The sequence below is a fragment of the Macrotis lagotis genome, chromosome 3 (genome assembly GCF_037893015.1).
Source record: "Macrotis lagotis isolate mMagLag1 chromosome 3, bilby.v1.9.chrom.fasta, whole genome shotgun sequence".
Lineage (NCBI taxonomy): Eukaryota > Metazoa > Chordata > Mammalia > Peramelemorphia > Peramelidae > Macrotis > Macrotis lagotis.
In genome coordinates this window covers 146,470,199-146,493,821 of record NC_133660.1, presented here as the reverse complement: position 1 = coordinate 146,493,821, position 23,623 = coordinate 146,470,199, and the positions used below count along the sequence as shown (strand labels likewise).

Sequence of the window (23,623 nt, the reverse complement as noted above, 5' to 3'; positions counted from 1 at the left end):
CTTAGCAGCAACTACATTGGAAACTCGTAGGGCTTGGAATATAATATACCGGAAGGCAAAAGAGCTTAGAATGCAGCCAAGAATGAACTACCCAGCAAGGCTGAACCAGGGGAATTTCAAATGTTCCTGTTGTAATGGCCAGAGCTGAACAGAAGGTTTGATCTACAGATACAGGACTCAGGTGAATCATGGAAATTGGAGGAGAGGGGGAAAATATGAGGGACTTTATGATGATAAACTGCATGTATTCCTGCATAGAAAAATGACACTGATAATACTCATATGAACCTTCTCAGTTAATAGAGCAGGTAGAGGGAACTTTTATAGTTGAAGCACAGGAGAAAGCTGAATTCGAAGATAAAATATGGTGTAAAAATGGAGTCAATAGAAAAAAAGGGAAATGTAATGGGAAAAAGAAAAAGGAGAGGGGGAATAGGCCAAGATATTTCATATAATAAGATTTTTTTCTTATTACAATGAGCTATTGCAATGATATGGAAGGGGGAAGGCAAGAGGGAATGAGGGAACCTTTGCTCTCATCAGAGGTGGCTAGGAGAGGAAACAGCAAATATACTCAATGGGCTATAGGCATCTGGAGTAAGAAGGAGGAGGGAGCAGGGGGAAGGGGTGGGGATGTGAATAAAGGAGGAGAGGATGGACCATGGGGGGAGAGTGGTTAGATATAATACATTTTCTTTTTTACTTCTTGTAAGGGGCTGGGATTGAAAGGCCTGTCCAGGACCATAGGGCCAGGTGGATGCTAGGCCTAAGGGGTGGTATGGGGGCTCAGAGCTTCTTGGCCCCAGGAGCAGGGATCTGTCTGCTGCACCACTCAGTGATCCTACAGCAGAGTCAGTGAAAGGAGTGAGAAAATATAGTACATGGTAGTGGAGAAATAAGAAAGGAGGGAGTTGTGATCAGCAATGGCAATGTTGGAAAAATATGGAAGTAACTTTTGTGATGGACTTACCATAAAGAATGTGATCCACCCATGACAGAGTTGTTGGTGTTGGAACAAAGACTGAAGCACATTTTTTATTATTATTATTTGGGTGAGGGTGCAGGGCAAATGGGGCTGGGTGGCTTGCCTGGGGTCACACAGCAGGGTGATTTTGGGTGTCTGAGGCCAGATTTGGACCTGGGTGCTCCTGGCTCAAGGGCCAATGCTCTGTCTGCCACCCAGCCACCCCTACTATTATTACTATTTTATTTTATTTTGGGTCTTTTTTTCCCTTCTTTTTGGTTTTTGCAGGGCAGTGGGGATCAGGTGGCTTGTATGTCACACGGCTGGGTGATTGTTGGCTCTACGGGGCTGGATGTGGGCTTGGGTGCTTGTGGCTCCAGGGCTGGTGCTTCATCCATTGAGCCACCTGGCCATACCTACAATTATTATTATTATTTTTTTTAATTTTAATTTTTTTTCTCTCCCCTTTAATTATTGCCCAAGCAAGTCTATATCAATGGGGGGGGGGGTATTTTGTTTACTCTTAAACAAGAATATTTTATTAATGTAAAAAAAATCTGTACAAAATGAGAATTAAAAAATAAAATAAAAAAATATAATAAAAATAAAATGATCTCCTATATCAAAGCTTTCCTATTTTCCCAAGCTGTCCATATTGGTTTTCCTAATACCACAAGTGTGCTCCAATTTTTTCCTGGGCTTTTAATTCATTAATATAGTGAACTTCCAATGAGTAAATATCCTATCCCAAAAAGACCAGTACTTTATAGTTTTAAAGTGTTACTGGCCTCTATTTACTTTTGGCATATATATATTTAATATTCTTTCAAAAATATATTGATAAATATTTTTCTTTGCTCTGATAGAATGTAGACTTCTTGAGGGCAGGGAATCTTTAATTTTTGTCTTTATATTCCTGGCAAAGTGCTTAGCACATATTATGTACTTAATGAATGCTTGTTGATTGAATGAAGCAAATTAATAACATAGTTAATAAGATATATTAATTATATGTTTTAAATCACTATAGATTAAAATGCAAATTAGAACAACTCCATGATACTATCTTACAGCTATGAGTCTGACTAATATTTCAGAAAAGGAAAATGACTAATGTTGGAAAAAATTGGACACTGATACACTTTTGGTGCTTCAGCCATACTGCAGAATAGTTTAGAACCTTTCCCAAAGGCCCATAAAATTTTGTATACCTTTTGACCCAGCAATACCTCTACTAGATCTATGTCCCAAAAGTACAAAAAAGTGAAGGAAAAACAAGATAGGACTTCAAAATAGTTTATAGAAGCTCTTTTTGTAGTAGCAAAGAATTGAAGTTGAGATGACCATAAATTGGGGAATGACTGAACAAATTATTATATATGAATGTGATGGGATTGTATTATGATTTCAGAGATAATGAACAGAATGGTTTCAGCAAAACCTGGGAAGATTTTTATGAACTTTTGCAAAGTGAAGAGAGCAGAACCAAGAGAAGAATATATACAATAATAGCAATATAATATGATGCTTGAATGACAACTATTCTCAGCAAATGACTTATCATGAAAAATTCTCTCCACCTTCAGAAAAAGAAGTGATGGAATCTGAATGTAGATCAAAGAAAACATTATTTTTCTGTATTTTTGTCTTTTCTTTCACAACATTACAAATATGGAAAAATATTTTGCAGAATTTATATCAAATTACTTCCCTCTCAATGAGGAGAGAGGGGACTGAGTAAGGGAGAGAATATGGAACTGAAAATTTTAAAAAATAATATTTAAAATTATTATATATATAATTGAAAAATAAAATATATAAAAAAGACCAATTCCACATTTTAATAGTGTTTTTCCAAATAGATAATGAAAGATTTTGTTTGCTTGTTTGTTTTTTGTTCCAATCTAGTTTCATGTCATATGGATTTTCTGTTAAAGAAATGCTCAACTAATGCAAATCAGCAGCTATTCTTCAATTTATAGCCTTTGATAGTTACCTGGGGTTAGTGATTTACTCATTGTCACAAAGCTTGTATGTGTAAGAGGCAAAAACCCTAAACCCTGAACATGGTCAGGTTTTCCTGTCTTTGAAGTCTGCTCTTTTATCTCCTACATCATACTACATCACAAATGCAAGGGTTATTCCTTTTTTTTAGTGGATGAGGAAATTTATGCTCAAAGTTTTATACTAGTGATAAAACCAGAATTCAAATCCATATCTCTTAATTCTAAGTCTAGGATTATTTGCACCACAATGGACCAAAGTCTAGATCCTAAACAAAGTAGTCAGTCTTTAAATAATTGACAGTCAACTATAATTCAAAATCTTATTTAATCAAATATAAGTAAAGACATTCAGTTTCAAGATTAAGAGTAATGAAAACATGAATTAATATGGAGACTTAAAACAATTTTTTGAGACTGCATTTTTTTTATCTTGAATGACCCTCCTATGAGAATATCTTTAGAAACAATTTTTCTTTCAATTTGTCTTTAACCCAAAGTATCATGAAGCACATGACTCAGTAAATGAAAGATAGGGTACCTAAATTACCTTAATTTCACAATTATACAAGTTTTTAAGACTCTGATCTAAAAATTATCATTACCTTGATAACAATATAATTTACATATATATTGCCAGGCTTTGTTGATGAAGTGAAAGAAAAATTTTATGAAGACCTAGAGATCATCATCAATGTACCAAAAGAGGACCAGCTTATAATTCTGGGTGACATTAATACTAGAATAGGCTCAGACTACCAGACATGAAAAGGAGTCCTTGGGAGGAATGGAGTTGAAAACAGCAATAGCAATGAAGAATTATGCATCTCATGACTTTCTCATCACAAACAATGTCTTCCATGTACCTGAATGCAATAAAGCTTCCTGATGCACCCTGACAGAAAACAGTGTCATTTAATAGACTAAGTGATCGTCAGGAGAAGAGACAGACAGAATGTGAGAATGACAAAGGCAATATATATAGTGCAGAGTGCTGCACTGATCACAGAATCATCCTTTCCAAACTTAGTATTCAACCAAAGTGGTGACCCCAAGGCAAAATGACTACATGAAGAATTAATATCAAGAGATTAGATTGCCTTTCTGAGTGGCAACAGTTTGTTGGAGGGAAAGCTGAGCCAGCACACAGTTGGCAACAATGGAGCAGAAAAAGAATGGGTAGCTTTCAGTGATCTGGTGTACAGTACTGAGTTTCATCTGCTGATTCAAGAATACTCACAAACACCAAGACTGAAAATGATGGGGAAATGCAGAAGCTGATAAATGAAAAATGAGAACTCCACAAAATCTACTAGCAGGATAGTTCATCTATTTTTGAGAAGGCAGCATTTAATTTCATCAAAAGTAAAGTATAAGCAAAGATGAAATTCAGTTTCATGCAGACAGTAACAATCCAAAGTGCTTTTATGATGCCCAAATGCTATTTATGAACTAAAGACATATGTTGTATCTCAATTATTCAGTGCTGATGAAGCCATATTGATTAATGATAATGACATGATCCTAGATATATGGGTTGAACACTTTCATGGAGTTAACAGAATATCATCAATCAATGCAGAAACCATTGACTGTTTAGCTCAGATTTAATTCAATCCGTTCCTAGCTGAAGTTCCAACTAAAGAAGAGATTTTGAATGTGATTAGGTTCTTTTCTTGTGGCAAAGCATCTGGGGCTGATTCCATTCCAGCTGAGATTTACTAGATGGGGGAGAGAGTCCACTGCTCATTCAAAAACTGCATGAAATTTTCCAGATTATATGGCTAGAATTCAAGGATGCCTCCCTTATCCATCACTATAAAGGTAAAGCGAATAGATTGTCCTTTGACAATCATAGGAGTGTTAGTCATTGTTGGGAAGATTCTTTCCAAAGTCCTTCTCAATAGACTGATCCTTCACCTGGAAGAGGGTTACCTTCCTGGGATCCAGTATGTCTCAGAAAGGGTCAAGGAACAGTTGTTGTGGTGTTAACTGCCCAACAACTCCAGAAAAAATACCAGGAGCTGAACAGAGGTCTCTATACAATATTTGTAAACCTGACCAAGGTCTTAGATAATGTCAGTCATCAGGACATATGGAAAAAATGTCAAAATTTGGTTGCCTAGAGAAGTTTGTCAATACATTGTTTTCATGATTGCATGCTTGTCCTCATTTTGGATAGTGGATGATGCTCTTTTAGCCTGATATTTTCAGCCATGTTATCAAGCATCTTCCCTGAGGATGAATAGGGCATCAAGGTCATCTACTGCACTGATGGTAAATGTTCAACTTGGAAAGATTGTAAGTCAAGACATGTATTGGTGCATGATCTTCTGTTTGCAGATAATTATATACTCATTGCAACCTCTGAAGCTGAGGTACAACACAGTATGGATTGGTTCTCTGTTACATGTGCTAATTTTGGCCTAACAGTGAACACCAAGAAAACATAGGTGGGGCAGCTAGGTGGTACAGTGAATAGAGCACCGACCCTGGAAGCAGGAGGACCTGAGTTCAAATTTGGCTTCAGACACTTAATAATTACCTAGCTGTATGACCTTTAGCAAGCCACTTAACCCCATTGCCTTGCAAAAACTAAAAAAACTAAAAAAACAAAAAACAACTACAAAAAAAACCAACAAAGGTAACCATCAGCCAGCACCACACCATCCACACGTGGAACAATCAATTATGGCAAATGAAAAAGTTTTGAATACTGTGGATAAGTTGAATACTATGGATAAGTGGTTAAGGGAGTTTGAATACTGTGGCAGTGTCCTTTCCAGGAAAATACACATAGATAATGAGGTTGATACACAAATTGCCAGAGCTAGCTCAGTATCTGGAAGGTTCCAAGGGAAAGTGTGGGAGAGAAGAGATATTAGACAACTAAACTGAAGGTCTATGGAGTCATTATGTTGACCTCATTGCTGCCTGCAAAACCAGAGCGGTCTACTAGTACAATGTCAGAAACTGGAAGCACTTCCATTTAAATTGTCTTAGAAAGATTCTGAAAACTACCTGGCTGGTGAGATATCAGACACTGAGGTCCTTTCTTGAGCTAAACTACCAAATATTCAAGCATTAATACAGAGAGTGCAACTACAATGGGCTGGTCTTGTTTGAATGTCAAATGTACACTTGCCAACAAGATAGTTTTATGGAGAACTCAGACAGAGCAAGCTCTCACAAGGGGGTCAGTAGAAGTGATAGTGGGCCACCCTGAAGGTCTGTCTTTCTTAAAAACTTTAAAATCATTTATACAGCATGGAAGACACTAACACAGGACTGCCCGGCAAGGCATGCTTTCATCAGAGAGGATGCTTCACTCTTATGAGTAAGGCAGAATTAAGCAATTCAAAAAAAAATGAGAAATTTATAGGTTTAGAGTAGAGACCCCAGGTGTTTATATGGACTATTTGTGCCAACCTGTGGTTGAGCATTCCAAGTTTATAATGATCTGATTAGCCATAGTCAGACACACTGGAGGGATGTCATTTGGTCTTCTTTGATAATGAAGGACAAGAACGAACCAATATGTTTAAATATTTTTCTTTTCTTTTTCTCATCTTAAGTACCAAATCTCTCCAAAACCAACTCCTCTTGGAACCACAGGTTATCAAATGGAGAAACTTTATGGATAAAAAATACAACTTTATACAATTAAACATTTACAGATTAAATAAATGGTGCTTTGTACAGAGTTGGCCCTCAATAGAATAATATTATTTTATTTTTGTGTAGCTGACCTAATAAAAAAAATTTTGTTTCCTCAACATGACTGTGTTGGGAAAGTGCTTACTTAGGATTGAACTCTTCTCCTCCCATCAGCAGTTAATCTTCCTTCCCTGAATATATAATCTGCCTGAAAGGAGAAGGGAAAGTATGTCACCTTATTCAATCTGAGATGAAATCAAATGGAAGGGACAATTGTAGAGGAAATTGGGAGTGAGGTGCATGGGACTCTTCCATGGCTGGGACAGAAGCTACACTGTTCAGGTTCTGGGAGAGAAAAGACATTATACTGTCATATTCATATTGCTCTAATATGGTACAGGGATACATTTGGAAGATGAGAGGGACAGGTTGATCCTGATCACTGAAGATGAATTAGAACTACATAAAACAAAAAGTAAATTTATATTGGGATATCTGTTACTACATTAGAATAAAAAGCAAGGCACTGGGGTAAGATAGCAAGATAAATGAATTGGGAAAATGGTATAATACCTGCTATTTTTGAGATTAACTCATTGGAAAACTGAAGAAAAAGTACCAACTTCTAGGAGTTAGGCAGAATTACAATAATAACAATGTTTTCCTTCATTCTCGAAGAAGACTATGACATCATGGAGATGATGCCATGAGAAACACATGGATTGGATTTGAGGGAGGGGGTGCTGTGCTAAGTCACCAGCCTCACTTTCTCGTTCAGAGTCATCTGGGTCCAGTGGCCAGATATGAATCAAGATGACTGGAGATGACTCTGGATATGAGGCAATCAAGATTAAGTCACTTGCCCAAAGTCATACAACTAGTTAATGTCAAGACTGAGGCTGGATTTGAACTTCCATCCTCCTGAACTCCACGATCCTTTTTTATAAGCTTTGTTTTTCTTTTTGTTTTGTTTTATTTTCGTTTGGTTTGGAGTTTTGTTTTGATCAGAAATAATCCAGCTCAAACTTTGATCCAGAAATAATCCGGCTCAAACTTTGATTCTCATGAACGAGGATTTTGAAAAGGGTGTTGATGACAGTATACTAGGTAGTGTCAGACAGGAAATTTTGGGGTAGTTTGGGTGGGGCAGTAAACTAAAGAAGAGATTAAGTCCTCAACATGTATGCTTGCTCTTAATATTTTGTGAAACTCTCTGGTCGTGTGAATGCACGTGTGCATTATAGATATGCATACACACACATATATAATATATGGATATATACATTATATGTATATGTACACATGTGTGTATATATGAATATCACCTATGGTCCTTATGGGAACCATTTATACATGGATACATCCTTACAAGGTATGGTATGATTATGACATTTTGAGACTATAGGTGGTAAAAAGCTTATGATCATAAGATCACAGATTTAGAATTAGATGATCCCTTAAAGGTCATAGAATATATCCTCATCATTTTACAGATAAAGAAATAAATACTGAAAGAGTTTCAATGGCTTGCATAGAGTCATATAGCTAGTCATTATCTGAGACAGGATTTGAACTTCCATCTTTCTCAGTCCCTAAATAGTCTATTCTACTTTTAAACTACTCTAATTTTTTTTAACCAAATTACTCCTTGGATTAAGCCTAAATTTACCTTTTTACTATGACTCTGGTATTCTTAATTTCATGGACCAAGCAAAATAAGACTAATCTCTTTCCTCCATGAAAGGTTTCCAAATACTTAAAGCTGATATATCCCCTCTCTTCTTCCCTCCCCCCCAACTCTCACATGGAAAGGGCTGTGTTGTTATACTTTTGTAGAACTGGGTACTTTTGTTTTGTTGCTGCTATTTTGTCCTTGGGCTATTTCATGCCAGTCCTGCCTTTAAGGATCATCCCTTATGGTAAGGTCATGAGAGGTGGTACAGGGTCAGTCCTATATTCTCAAAGTTGTGACACTTGGTTTACAATGCATTTAGGTTTTCTCTGTAAGTAGTTGGTATTCTGGTGAGAAAAATATTTACCATCTTCTCATAGAATCAAAGAATTTGATGGCTAAAAGGAATTGGAGAAATAATTTAATTTAGTTTTCTCATTTCATACAATCACAGAATCTTATAATTTCTTTATCTTGACATAGATTTTGCTTTTGACTTTTAAATCTTAGCTTGCTTTTAGACTCATCTGGCATGGTTCATCCTCTGTAAGGCTGTATCTACAGGATAGTAGTTAGTTAAACAAATTATTATATAAGAAACTTCTTCCTGAGTTACGTAAGACTGCTATATTTTCTCTTATCTAGACTATATTTCCTCGAATATTTGGGGATCAGAGGTTTCTAATCATTCTAGAATGTTCCAAACTCCAAATCCTAGGAGGTCAATCAGTCAGTCAATAAGCACTCCTCGTGGGCCAAATACTGTGCTAATCACTATGGGGAGAGGGGGAGGAATATAAAAATAGATGAAAGACAGGAAAATTAAAACAGATTAGAAGAAATTGAGCTAGGAAACTGGAGCTTGGGAGGACTCATTTGAGGAAAATGCAGATGTTTCTTACTTATTTTAATTTTCCTAGTATTCAATCTGTTTTTCTATTTTTTTTTTGGCTAATATATCTATATCCTGTAATTAGTACAATTGGTTATAGGAAAGAGCTTCAGAGGACATAATAGAATAATCTAAAGGTGTATCTGAGAATATATGAACACCAAACCAAGTATAAATACCCAGGGATAAAAGAAGGGATCTATCTGTTAAACATAGAATTCAAGAAATACTAGGAACAGCTAAGCATGAAAAAGACCTGCCAAGACTGACAGCTTTATCTCTTTACTTTTTTTCCCTTGTCCCCTACTCTAGCCTAGGGTTGCACTTAACCAATTTAGGCTGTTTGACTGATTATGAGTTGAAATCATATGGATGTCACCATCTTCTTCCTTCTTAGGAAATGGAATGCCACTAAGCTTAACTACAGACCCTGTCATTGCCCAAGGTCTGGAGGACCTTACCATATGCTTCTATGACTTTCTGCTTCTATGAACTTCACACATCCAGAATTGCCATCTGATTTACTGATATAATCTTAAGGAACCCTGAACCTTGCCATCTACCCAATCTCTACTTTCTTTGATTTTCAGACCATTCCATTTACTCAACAACTAAATTTTCTTGGGTATATTGTCTTTCCTAATTAGAGTAGAGGTTGCTTAAGGTCAGAGATTATTTTCATTTTTCTTATTTGTATTCCCTAACACTTACCACATTGTTCACTACCTAACAGTTAAGAAATGTTTTTCTTAATTCATTTACCCTAAAATTTGAAAGAAACCTTAATGTCATCTTTTCTGATTCTATCACAATTATTGGGGCTCCACAGTCATATAACTAGTTGGAACATAATGAGACTAGATTTACAAATCTTCTGATTCCCAGAATGAATGTGCTCTTTCCAGTATTCTAGGGTGTCTCTCACTCATAGTCAGAACTTGGCAACATATTTGAAAATGGAGCTATTTTCAAAACTAGTTGATCTCTCTGTCTCTGTTTCTGTCTATCTCTGTCTCTCTGTCTGTATGTAGGTATGTATGTATGCATGCATGTGTGTATGTATGTATGTATGTATATATGTGTTTCTCTCTCATCCAGTATACCTGAGGGGTGGAGCTTTACCTTTACAAGAATCTCAACTGTAAAGGCTAAGTCTGGCAGCAAAGAAAGGCCTTTAATCATATAGGGTAAACTTATTGTTACCTAATCAAACTGAATCTTGAGATCATAATTTCCATTACTCATTCATATGAGTTTCTGAATCTCAAGGCAAGCAACTCTACTAAAGACTACTTTTTGTCCCATTGCACAATTCATAATGGATGTGGCTTTATGGATATGGTTACTTATAGTTACTCTAGGCAGTCAACCATCTCATACAGAGCTGGGATATTGCATAAGTCTTTCTTTTTTAACTTTGCTCAAATGCAGATTTAAGCATGAGATTGAAAATGAAATTCATTTTTCATGAAATTGTAAATGAAATTCATTTTTCACTTTTGGTTCGTATAAAATGTTCAATTTCATTATAAGCTTTAAGAAAAACATTTTTTTGGGTTTGGAGACAGCTTCATGGTACAATGGATAAAGCACTGGAATTGTAATTAGGAAGACAAGTTTGAATTCTGCCTCAAATGTTGTGAGTCTGGGTAGTTCATTTAATCTCTCTATGCCTCAGTTTCCTCATCTGTATAAGGAGGATAGTAATAGTTTCTACTTCACAGGATTGTTGTGAGGAACAAATGAGCAAATGTGTTAAGCACATTGCAAAACTTAAAGCACTCTTTAAAAGTTAATAATAAAATTAATAAAATAATAATAATAATAATAATAATAATAATAATAATTTATACCTATGTAAAATTTTAGAGTTTCCACCATGTAGTAACCAATTTGATGCTCACAACAACTTTGGGTGTCAAGAAGGGAAAGTATTATGACCTCCATTGAGCCTTAAAATGGTCAAAGGAGTTCCAGTGCTAGAGACTAGATCAGAATCTAGATCTTCTGCCTGGTAGTCTGGTGTCATTTTCATACTCATGGATTAGAGGTATAAACATCTTACAAATACAATTTTTAAAGGTCAGAAGATGCAATTTTTGAATGGAACAGGTGAGAGATTTAATACTACTATTTTTTCCAGTTTTTTTAATTAAAAAGTCACTTTCAGGTATTAATATATAGTATATCATAATTTATAATGTAATCTATTATAATAAAGTTTCATCCTTTCTTACTCCTTTCTCTCTTACTTTCACATTAACCAAATTATCACACTTTCATTTTCTTTCAACTGACAAAATTTTCTTGTGGAGGAAAAAAGAAAAATACTTGAAACAAATATGTATAGTCAAGCAAAACAAATTTCTCCATTGTCCATATCAAGAAATATATATCTAGTTCTACACTTTGAATTCAGCATCTGACTAACAAGTTGGATTTCTCTAAGTTATTTTTGATTATCTATAAGTTATTTTTGAATTGGAAAATTCTATGAATTTATTCTGTCTTTAGCTTATTTCTCCTTTGAGCAGAGTGAAGGAGCAGAATGAACAGAAGTGAGATCAGGAGCTAAGAGGGGAGACCAGGATACCTCCAAAATGCTAAGAGAATGATTTGGTCAAGATATTTTAAAAAGTTCTTCAGCAGTGGGTCCCAGTCTGTGCATTAATTATTGTATGCACACTACATACGCTATGTATGTGTATTGTGCACACACATGTACACTAGATATTGTGATTTTATTATTTTACTGAATGATTCTATGATTTGACTATGACTATATGGTGGATGTTGAAGATTTCCCAGTAAGCCAGACAGTTAAGACCTGATTTCAAATCTGGCCTCAGAAACTTATTACCTGTGTGATCTAAGTAAGTTTCCTGACCATTGTTTGCCACAGTTTCCTCAAGCATCAAGTGAGTGTAATAATAGCATCTTCTATTATGATATGATAGGGGTTTGTTAGGATAAATGAGTAATATTTTAAAAGCATTTAACATATAATCCAGACAGCTGCTAGGAACATAGGAGTGGTAAAGTGAATTATCAGAGGCAAGATTTGAATTCAGGTTTTCATGACTCCAGGGTTGGCCATTTAAAATACCACTGTGCCATAATATCTCTTGATTTTTATTTGGCTTGAACAAAAACCATCTTGCTAGAATGAATAATATATCTCTTATGTATTAAATGCATTTTAAAATATTTGTAGATTTTATTCATTAATAAAATGCAAGAGCATAGGTATCAGAACTGTTGTTATAGTGAGATTTTCCTTTCTCCTTACAATTTAGAGAAAATTAATATGTTGTAGAGGATTGAATGGTGATCTTGGACTATTTCAGACAATAATCACTGAACAACTCAAAAAATAAAACCTTCCTACCCCATTCCACATGAAATTTTCTCATAACCAGATTGAAAATTTTGTTCAATGATTTGATTTTCGGAAGAATGTTTTGTTTTTTCAATTAAGTTGTAAGTTAACTTGTAACAACTTGATGTTACAAGTTGTAATCACCCCCTCCCCCCAAAAAGCTATCATATTTCAAGATGTGGGGTCAAGCCTTTCCATTGAAACATACTAGCAAAGTGACTATGGACAAGTAAAAATGGAAGATGCTTGTATTTCTGTAAATTTTTAAAACCAGATACAGACCTTCCTCCCCCAAATAATACAAGTAGTAGCATGTGATAGTTGTATTCTTTCTACCTAAAGAAGGTTGGGAACTACTTGAATGAGACTGTCACATGACTATTTTTTAGCAGTTGTTCTTTCTCTTTCGAATAGTGTAGCTTACCTCTCCCTAATCCATCCTCCTCCAGTTACAAAGAATTCAACAGAAGTAGAGACATATTTTTCTTGAGAGTAAAGGAGGGGAGGAACAAGAGAGAAGGTTATGTGGGAAAATGAATTCCAAGGTATTTTAAGTGTGAGCTACTAAAAAATGAGATCCCATAGTTCTGGAATCTTTTGTATTGATCCAAAGATATATCTATTCCCATATGCTTAATTTTTTTTTTAGGTTTTTGCAAGGCAAATGGAGTCAAGTGGCTTGCCCAAGGCCACACAGCTAGGTAATTATTATGTGTCTGAGACTGGATTTGAACCCAGGTACTCCTGACTCCAGGGCCAGTGCTTTATCCACTACGCCACCTAGCCGCCCCCCATATGCTTAATTTTTGTTGGCAAATGGAACACCTATATATTGATTGGGGTTTTGGTGCATGACTTTTAAAAGTAGAAAATTCAGAAATTTAGGTTTTGAATGAATAAGTAGGAACTCAGAGTAGATTTTTTAAGATCATGGCTCATATCTTGAGCTCACAACACTCTGGTTACCTCTTGTTTGTGACCTTTAATGTGACCTTTAGCCTCATAATTGACTTCCTCCATAAATACTATGTTAAAAATGGAGAGGAAGAATATAGAAAAACAACTGAATTTATTCTCAACCTTATCAAGACTTCTCTATGTCTTATATATAAAATACCTTTTGCTCAATTACTCTGAAACTTCCCTCAAACTAAATTCTGAACTACAGCAAACAGAATATCCTGTTCTCTTTCCTCCAAACTCAAACTGCTCAAGTAAGAGTACAAAACTCATGGATGCTCCAGGGTATTGTGTAAATAGTAGTAGCTGGGTCTTATGAAATCTCTTGAACCCTTGGGACTCTACACCAAGAAATAGAAAGGGTGAAGAGATGGAGAAATATTAAGAATAATTTGAGCTGGGAAAATAAGTACCATCTTTGAGAAATGTCAATGTCTTGGCCCTGTCTCAAAATATAATCAAACATTGATTTTTTTTCCCCATTTTTTGCTAATGAAATATTCAGTCACTAAAATCAATCCAAATAAAGGAAACAGTGTAAAATGATTTTGCTAGTCAGAATCATTTGCAGTGAAACTGATTCAATAAACCTACAATGTACTAGCAGAGTATTTGCTAAACATGACATTCTTTTAGACAATTGGTTTGGTTTAAAAGAAAAAAATGTCTTGTACATGTGAATTTACATACCCAAACATTCCTATGCAATATCAAATTATTATTTTATATCTTCTAATACTTTTCACATAGTTCTTTATGCATTTTGAATTAGGTTCCATGAAAAGGTAACAAATTCATGTTCTGAATTCAAGATGTTTTTTAAAAGTAAAAATTGTTACATGCATTTGTTTATAATTTGAATATTTTCTTGTTAATTCACTTTAATTTAACAAAAAAATAAACATCTCCTATGTATAAGAAATTGTGTTAGGTGTAAGTTTTAGAACAAGCAGTCTCTATCTTTATGAATTTTTCTAATGATATGAAAAATTATTTCATTATAAATGCTCCCATTTAGGTTAAAGAGGAGTCTTCTGTGGATAACAGGAGCAAAGTTCAACAATGTCTATCTTGAAAAAAAATCTGATGACTTTATAATGATGCTAGTTTCTTATCTTTAAAATTCCAAACTCTAAATTTTGGCATATTAAACACATAATATTTTTGTCAAAATCATTGAGTTGAATATCCAAGAATTTGGATTTTTGGAGAAACTAGGTATGTGTATGAAACAGGCATTTGAAAAATATCTCTTTATTTAGAATTTTATCTCTAAAATGACAAAATGTTCAGCTTCATCCATTTAATGCCAAAATTTCAAAAAAAATCCTCACCAATTTACCCAAGTCTTACAAAATATCAAGCAACCAATGGGGATCATTTGGGCATAAAATTAACAAAATTATATATTTATTGTATCTTGCAGACAAGTCTAAAATTCTATAGGATATCTCTACATATTTGAAAAGCAAAGCATTCTAAGTTTGAAAGGTCAGACTCAACTTACCTATACATTCTATTTTTTCTGAATGAAAAGAAGATTCTTTCTTCAGTCTATCTGTTGCTCTGAGATTTCTCTTCAAATGAATGTCATCTCTTGTATTAACTGTGATCTGTATGCTGGCTGGGGATAAAGAAAGAAATCTTTGTCAATTAAAATATAACTTGTTTAACTAGTCTAAAGGTATCAACTTTAACCAATGGAGAAGCTTAGCAAATTGACTCAGACAAGAGGGCTTTCGTAAACAAGTTAGAATTTCCTTGTTCTGGATAATTATGAATAAATCATACCAATACCTCTATCCAGTTCTTCTGTCTGTTACAAGAACAGCTGCTTCTGATTCAGAAGCTGATGGGTCATCATTTCATTGTCATGGCACCCTATTCAATGCCATTTTTTTTTAACAAAACAAAGAATATTAGAGGATGCTTTTCCTGCATGTGCACAATGACACCGCCTAACTGTTCATCTTCAGTGGTAGGAATGAAAAATAATGCATTTCCCCATAAATTAAATGTTTATTGAATACCTCTATATCCTATTCTGGACATTGGAGTTGGGGGTGCCAAACAGAATTTTATCATCTTTATGACTTCTACATTTCTTACATTGGAATTTCTGCAACTTAACTTTCTGGCTTCTCCCATCATATTTTCACTGCCACTTCTTTTAAGTTTTATTCATCTACTTCCCTGTGGATAGATGAAAAAAAATCTTTAAAACAAGTCTTCTTTAAAGTCTTAATTAAGGTTTCAATTAATTTAAGGGTCTTAACTAAATTTAATTAGGGTCTGAATTTAAAAGAATTTAAAAGGTGATTTTTGTCCAGATCACACAGCCAAGTATATATCTAAGGTCAGATAATTTGGATTTTCCTGATTTCAATCCTGGTGATCTATCCCCTGTATAACCCATGAAAATTCTTAGCCTCTCAAAATCTTAGTACTTAGAACTAAATATCTTATGTTCTCTTTCATCAATTAATCTATAAAAATGTACTAAGTACCTTTTAAGTGCCAGACATTATGCTAAGTACTGTCTTTGGGAGGGTCTTCTACTTTGTCCTCCCCTCTTTCATTAAACCCACAAGAATTCCTTGCTTGGAGTTTTGGGCATCCTATGAGGACCTTACAATTGTCTCCTTTACCCTTAATCTCAGTGACGTTAAGCCTATTTGATATTTTGTCCTTGTCTTCAGCTCCCAAGGATGAGATAGCCTTTCATAACTACCCTCCCATTGACTCCAGGATTGTCTGCACTTAACTCCATTCTCCTTGTTGATAGCCTGATGACTCTAATCCTAGACATTATACCTGGATGTCCAATCATTATTTTCTATTCTATACCAACTTATTCTTAACAGTTGACCAGATTGGATGACAAGAGCTTTGATATTTTGATATAATGTTTTTCCCATTTATTTCTGTTTTTAGTAGTTCCCTCCAATGAGCAATACCCATCCTCCTAGCCCTCACTTACTTTATTATTTGACTTAATTGACATTAAGAATTAATATCTTTTCAATAGAACACTGTTCACAAAATTTTTTTCTAATACATAATTACAGGACCCGACCTGAAGTTTCATTTTTTTCAGATTCAAATTCTTGTATTCAGGTTAACTTGACCTAAAAGGAGAGACTAGGAGAGCCCCAAAGAGAATTGCAAAGAAGTCATAAAATTTAAGAGCTGTTGGGATTAACTCCATTTCCTGCCTGAGTGAAAAATGTGGATTCAATATAGCTATGCACTGCTAATCCTAGGAAAGCTTTTGAAAGCCATGGGTCATTAGTGAACAGGAAGAGAGACCAGACTATAGGTTGAATCACCTGGTGAAACCCATCTTCATGTCAGGAAAAAAAAAACCCAAACCTATAACTTAAGAAGATGAAATGGTGATATTAACTTAATTTTAAATTTAATTATCAAAATAAAGCTTCCTGAGATATGTAAGAATGGTGGGAAGTGGTTATTTATTGGAAGTCAACTTAGAAATGGAAAAAAAGGTGCTTTTTAAAAACTAGCTCACCTTATTTTTTGCCACCTAACTTTGTGGCAAATCAAGGTTAGCAAAATACTGCATCTTGTTTCAAGGGAGTTAGCATATCATTAAAGTTTAATGTAAGGACAATAAGAAATAATAGGTTTAGTCTCTGATTTGACATCTTATTTCCTTCACCTTCCCTTCCTTACCTGTTCCCTCTCCTCTATATATTTCAAGGTCTCCAAATCAATTCCCCACTCCATCATCCCCTAAGAAACCAAAAGAAAATCTTTATTATGTCATTTCAGTCTCTCTCATATTTTCCCTTTCTCCCAACTGGGTCAAATTATCTCACTCTCCTCTTACATATTGTATGGAACTTTGCCTATCCCCAAAACAAATGCATGCTGTCTCTAAAATCTCAATCCTGCTTTCTCTCAATATGGGGGAGAAAAATAGATTGTCATTAGAATACATACTCATAAATAGCTATATGATTTTCTCCATGGACATGTGACCTCTTTAAAGATCTAGCAAAGTAAATTATTGGTATTTCCCCTTAAGTCAATAAATGATCTTGTATTTGACTTATAAGGACAATACATAAGAATAGCAGACATTTGCAAATAGTATGTCCAAGGATAGCACAAACTACCTAAGAACTATTTTTAGCTCCTCCTCTCACTTCCATATCTTCTAGAAAAAGGTGATGATACTGTAAGCATTTTAGAAAATCTATGATTTACTGTTGCTAGAAATACAACAGAAACACATGGATTTGAGCATTCTGCATAAATTCAGTGTGTTGCGCTGGCTAAAATATGGTTACTTTAATGAGTTACTAATTTCAGATAATACATAATATCATCAGCATTGGCTTTCCTTCCATCAAAGTATCAAAACCCATTCATACCCTCCTTTCTTCTATGATTTCTGCTGCTACCCTCCCTAACCTTTTGACCTTCTCTTATTCCTATTGCCTCTACATGGTCACATACGCACACAAAAACACACAAATCTTTTTTTATGGACTCCTCATTTTGGGGGTATGTTCTATTTCATATTGTATTTTTTGTGAATGTGAGATATTTTTTATTGAAGTATGTGAGAGTTCAAGTAGGACTAGCACCTTTGATGTGAGGGCTTGCAGAGACTTTTTCAGGGCTGTTAATTTCTTTTGATGTTCACCTGGTATGCAACTCTCATCTGTAGCTCCAAGAAGCTATAGCATATGCTTGACCACATCATCCTGTAAACTGACTCAGCAGACAAGTTGAATGTGAACCCAATTGGGACTCAAACCCATTAGTGAATTAAGGGAATGTCTACCCCAATCATGTAAAGATTTCCACTGGTGGAAGGTTGAGAGCACTTGTTCCAATGGCTATGAAGATCGCTGAAGCAGGCACTGTGGAATTCTTAGAGCTTGAGCAGATATCAAAGATATTAATGTCACCCACTGTATCCCCAGGCCTTCTCCAATCATCCTAACTTTTGCTTGCTACTGGACTTTGATAACTCTGAAGAAGACAATGAGACTAATGACTTTGTACAATTCTGCCTCACTTAAATCCAATTCACCCACAGGTTGAGACAACTTCCTGTAATGTCATTAGTTCTTTTACAAAATGAAGGACAAAAACCAATAGATCTACTAGATTTCAAGCTCCTAGCAAACAGGGATTATGTCCTTAAATAGGAATAAATGTTTGTTGACTTATTGAATGAAAATGGGAGGAAAATTTGTGATTTTTTTTTTATCACTTCAAGTAATTTGCAAAGACTATTCTATCTTTGGAAGGAAAACTTGTGCTTTGTGCCTATGGTCAAAACAATGGTATTTGAAACTCTCCTAACACCCAGTTAATTTATAGATCCAACACTGTAACTTAGCTTTCTTTTCCACTCTCAAACAATGAATTTTTCTTGATTGCTTTTAATTCTGTGCATTGTCTGTGTTTTTTTCTTTAATATTTATTCGGTATTTGGAAACTGAAAGAAAGGCAATGGACAGGGCATCACTTTTTCCAAGGCAATATGCTACAGAAGTCATGTTCATTTGTTTTGAAATAGTTTCTTCTAGTTAGGGTATGACTAAATGCATGCTTTAGAAAATGCTTTCTTATGAGTAACAGTGAGGCATTTTTTAGTATGATGTCTCTTACAGCTTGCCATTTGATTACTATTTATAATGAAAAAATTCTATTTATGAGTGCTAATGATAATGAATAATATTTATGACATGGGATCTACAAAATAGCAACAAAAATAGAATAGTTATAATAACATTATTTATAAGAGTGATATCAATAATTTTACATCAGTAGAGGCTGATGCCTCTGTACTGCTATGGCCTGAGTCAATTAATGGTCCACATTAAGAATGACTTTGGTATGGTGAGGACCCCGGGATGGGGTCCTATTGCCTAAAGACAAATGAATTGGCCCAAGCATGAAAGAGAATGGGCCAAAGTGGTTATGCTAATTGGAAAGAGACTGGATTTACCAGAATAAGTAGCTCCTATGTTTCCATATCAGATATGAGAGGGAGATGAAGGGAAGAGGAAAGGGAGGAGAAGCAAGGGAAATGGAAGAGTAGGGGAAGAAAATGGGGAAGGGAAATGGAAAAGAAGGGGGAGTGGGAAGAGAAGGAGGATTAAGAACTTATCATGTTTAAGAACTTTGTTCAAAAAAAGGTAAGATAATAGAAAGAAAAAAGTTTAGATACAGCTGGTGCAAAACTTAGGCAAAGCCATTCCAAGGTCAATGAAGGATGAAACTGGAAGCAAGTCAACAAAAAAAAGATGAAAAGAGAAAAGAGAGATGTCATGGACTCCTTTGAAAGTTTGGAGAAACTTATGGATCCCATCTCAGAAAAATATTTTCAAATGCATGCAATTAAAAAGTATTGTATTACAATATTAAAAACAATTTTCAAAATATCAAACAAAAGAATTAATGGACCAATAATGGTTAACAACTCCTAAATTATAGTATGGGAGTAGTAGAGTAGAGAAAAAAGAAGGTGTTTTTATTTTAAATTTTTTGAGAGCAGGAGCATGTTGACCTCAATATAAGACCATTATTAGGTCTCAATATAAGACAAGGTAAAATACGTTTAAAAAATAAGCCTTAGGATATATTTGTAGAAGCAAACCATGGAAACCCTATGTCCATAATGTAGATAGATAGATAAATATGATTGCTTTTCTTGAATGACTGCTCTGCCTCTTTCAAACATTGCACTCTTTTAAATGCTGACCTAGCAGGAAGAATGTTTAATGAACTTGCCTAAACTTCTTAGGCTGGTCATAGTCCTTGGAACTCAGGATCAGCTGTGCCAACAAGTGTTAAGTACTTACTATGCCTCAATTACTGTGATAGGACCTGGAGGTGCAACAATAACAACAGAAACCAAAAACAGATTCTGCCCTTAGTGAACTTATGTTCTGCTGAGATGAATAGAGAATACTGAATCTGAAGTTAGATCTTAGCTGTTATTTAATCACATATGCTTCTTTGTGACCTCATTGGGATTCTCTTGGCAAACATACTGAAATGGTTTGTCAATTCTTTCTCCAATTCAATTGAGGAAATTGAGGCAAAAAGGGTTAAGTGACTTCTCCAAGGTCACATGGTAAATGTCTGAGATTTGAACTCAGAGAAATGAGTCTTTCTAACTTTAGGCTTAGTGCTCTATCCACTGTCCCACCCACTTGTGTGATATTGGGTAATTTCTGCCTAGACCATAGTTTCTTCCTCCACAAAATGAAGGAGATTAGACTAGGTGGTCTCTGAGATCCCTTATACTTTCAATCTTTGAACCTATGAATATGAACACAGAATATCCAAGTTGTCCCAAATGAATTAATGTGGTTTATTGCTAGTTTGTTAATAAAATGAATTGATTTGAAGCTATAAAACCTTATACCGCACTGAGTAAGAAGGATACACTATATACAGAGAAGATTCAAAATGATGTGAGGTGCGCAGAAACCCTGATAACTAAGTACACAGTTGAGCAAACCCTTGAAGGATTATAGAAATTCCAAGAAACTGAAGTGAGGATGGTGTACATTCTAAGGAATTGGGAATAGTCTATGAAAAGATTAAGAGAATGCAGAAGTGAGGTCAAACAGTAGTGAGGTCACTTCAGTTGAACTATAAAGTGCATATGGTAATCTATAATAAACTTAGAAACAGAAGCTGCAGTCCATTTGTTTGTATATTGTCCTGTAACTTTTTGGTCAAAGGAGGGAAATGGTCAGATTTGTTCCAAATAAATCTGGCAATCATATAGAGAATGAGAAAGAGGGGGATTTGAGGCAGGGAGTTCAGCTAGAAGGCAGTTTAAAAGATTCAGGTATGATTCAGAGATGATGAGAACCTGGATTAGAATGTTAGCTGTATGGACAGAGAGAAAGGATTGTACATGAATAGTATGTGGCAATTGATTGCATATATCTATGTGTGGGAGAAGTGGGAGAGAATGAAGAGTCCAATATGATTCCAAGATTATGAATCTGAACAACTAACATAGTGGTAACCTTGATTGAAAAGAAGGAAGGAAGGAGAGGAAGGAGGGAGAGAGTTATGAAGGAAGGAAGGAAGGAAGGAAGGAAGGAAGGAAGGAAGGAAGGAGGAAAGAAAGAAAGGAAGGAGGGAAGGAAGGAGGAAAGAAAGAGAAGAAGGAGGGAAGAAAGGAAGGAAGGAAAGAAGGAAGGAAGGAAGGAAGGAAGGAAGGAAGGAAGGAAGGAAGGAAAGAAGAAAGGAAGGAGGGAGGGAAGGAAGGAAGGAGGAAAGAAAGAAAGGAAGTAGGGAAGAAAGGAAGGAGGGAAGGAAGGAAGGAAGGAAGGAGGGAAGGAAGGAAGGAAGGAAGGAAGGAAGGAAGGAAGGAAGGAAGGAAGGAGGGGAAAAAATAAACATTTATTAAACCCTTAATATATATCCTGCATTGTGCTAAGAACTTTACAAGTGTTATCTCATTTGATCCTCACAATGACTCTGGAAAGTGGATGTGATTTTTCCCATTTAACAGGTGAGAAAACAGACCAAGAGAGGTTAGTATCTGAGTTTTTGAACTCAAATCTTCCTAATTCCAGATCCAACTCTCTAACCATTGCATCATCTAGCTGACCCTGACAGAAACAGGGAAGTTTGAAAACTAGTTGATGAATTTAGGGAGAAAAAGATAATTTTGGTCATCATTTCTGGGACATCCATTTGGAAAGTGCTGACTAAGGTCTAAAGTTTCCCAAATATTGCAGATATCCTGTAGGGAGTTCTCTTCTATGCTAGTTGTGATGACCATGATAACACCCTCTCTCCCTCTTTGGGTTATTTTTCAGAGTTGTCAAATTGAGCTTTGGCCGGATTGCTTCTGGCAGTGACTTACATGCTGCATTTTTCCTGTGTGTCTGACTTCCTTGCTTACAGTGTCTGATTCACCACCCTGACCCATCTCTGCCTGTCAGTTGGTGTACCCTGCCCAGAGCTGTCTTTGTGTTTGGGTGAGCATGGATTCCCCAAAGAAGCTTCATTTGTCAATTTATTTTGTCAGGACAGGTAAAGCAACTCAGTGTTCCCTTAACTGGGCCAACTAAATCAGGGAGTCAGTAATTCTCTCTAGGCTAGGTGTTGTGGTAGCTGGCTATTCTATAATCTCACTTTATCTAGATGCCTGAGAACTCACGGAAAGGGGCAATCTAGCATGCTGTGATATTTAGACAGATATCATTGCAAGATACCTAAAAATGATGCCTATGGAAACACCAAGAAAACAAATGCTTGGTATCTGGGGAGTAAGTGAGAGATGTAGACAGGAATATTTACATTGAAATCACAATTAAATCTACATTTAAAAATCCTGTTGGGTTTTAAAATTCCTTATTCTAATATGATCATTGACCTTTTGAGAGGGCAAATTCTTATGAGTTCTGTAATGAAAGTCAAGTTATGATAATCAAAATTATGAAATGCATTTAAATGATCAGCAGCACTTAAGGCAAAAAGGTAAAGAAGCAAGGAACATTTTATTCCTGTAACTTTGGATGATAAGAGCAAAGTGCCCCCTTCTAAGTCCTACAGTTTTGTTAATTAAACAATTTGGATTGTTACCCCCCCCCCCCCCCCGCCCAGCAGAGCAACATTAATTATAGGGGTTGTTCTAAAAACTTTAATACAATTTTATATTAAAACTATATTTGGAATTTCATATGATAGAATATTTTTTAAATGAAAAACTCATTACTTTAACTGTAAGAGCTGTTTATGGTCAAATATAAGGACATTTGGTATCTCTGTTCTTTCTTTATAGAACCTATTAAAGGAATCAGTTATCTATGAGATGGATGCCCATTATAGCCCACAGTATGATTTTGAATGGCATTCAGGACCCAAGTCTCATAGAGACTTATGAAATGGGTGTTTTTTCTTCAATGTTCTCCCCTTTCACCTCTAAATTCCCTGACCCTGCCACTTATAAATCATGTACCCTGTCTGCTCTCATCTTGATGGCAGCTAATCCCACTGGAAATTTTAGTTAATAATTAGTGTTTTCACTATTAAGTAGCTACTTGTAGGAGTATTTGTGTTTTAGAAAAGTAACCATAGG

General features: G+C 35.3%; 1 protein-coding gene across 1 annotated transcript in view; it reads right to left on the bottom strand.

Annotated features, from left to right (window-relative positions):
- Nucleotides 1-15,166, bottom strand: part of LOC141517886 (transmembrane protease serine 11D-like) — a 70,482-nt gene extending 55,316 nt beyond the window's left edge. The window contains exon 1 of the mRNA XM_074229330.1: nucleotides 15,035-15,166. Within this exon, the coding sequence (XP_074085431.1) occupies nucleotides 15,035-15,042 (8 nt within the window). The 5' untranslated portion in view covers nucleotides 15,043-15,166. The remainder of the gene's footprint in view (nucleotides 1-15,034) is intronic.
- Between the last annotated feature and the right edge of the window lie 8,457 nt (nucleotides 15,167-23,623).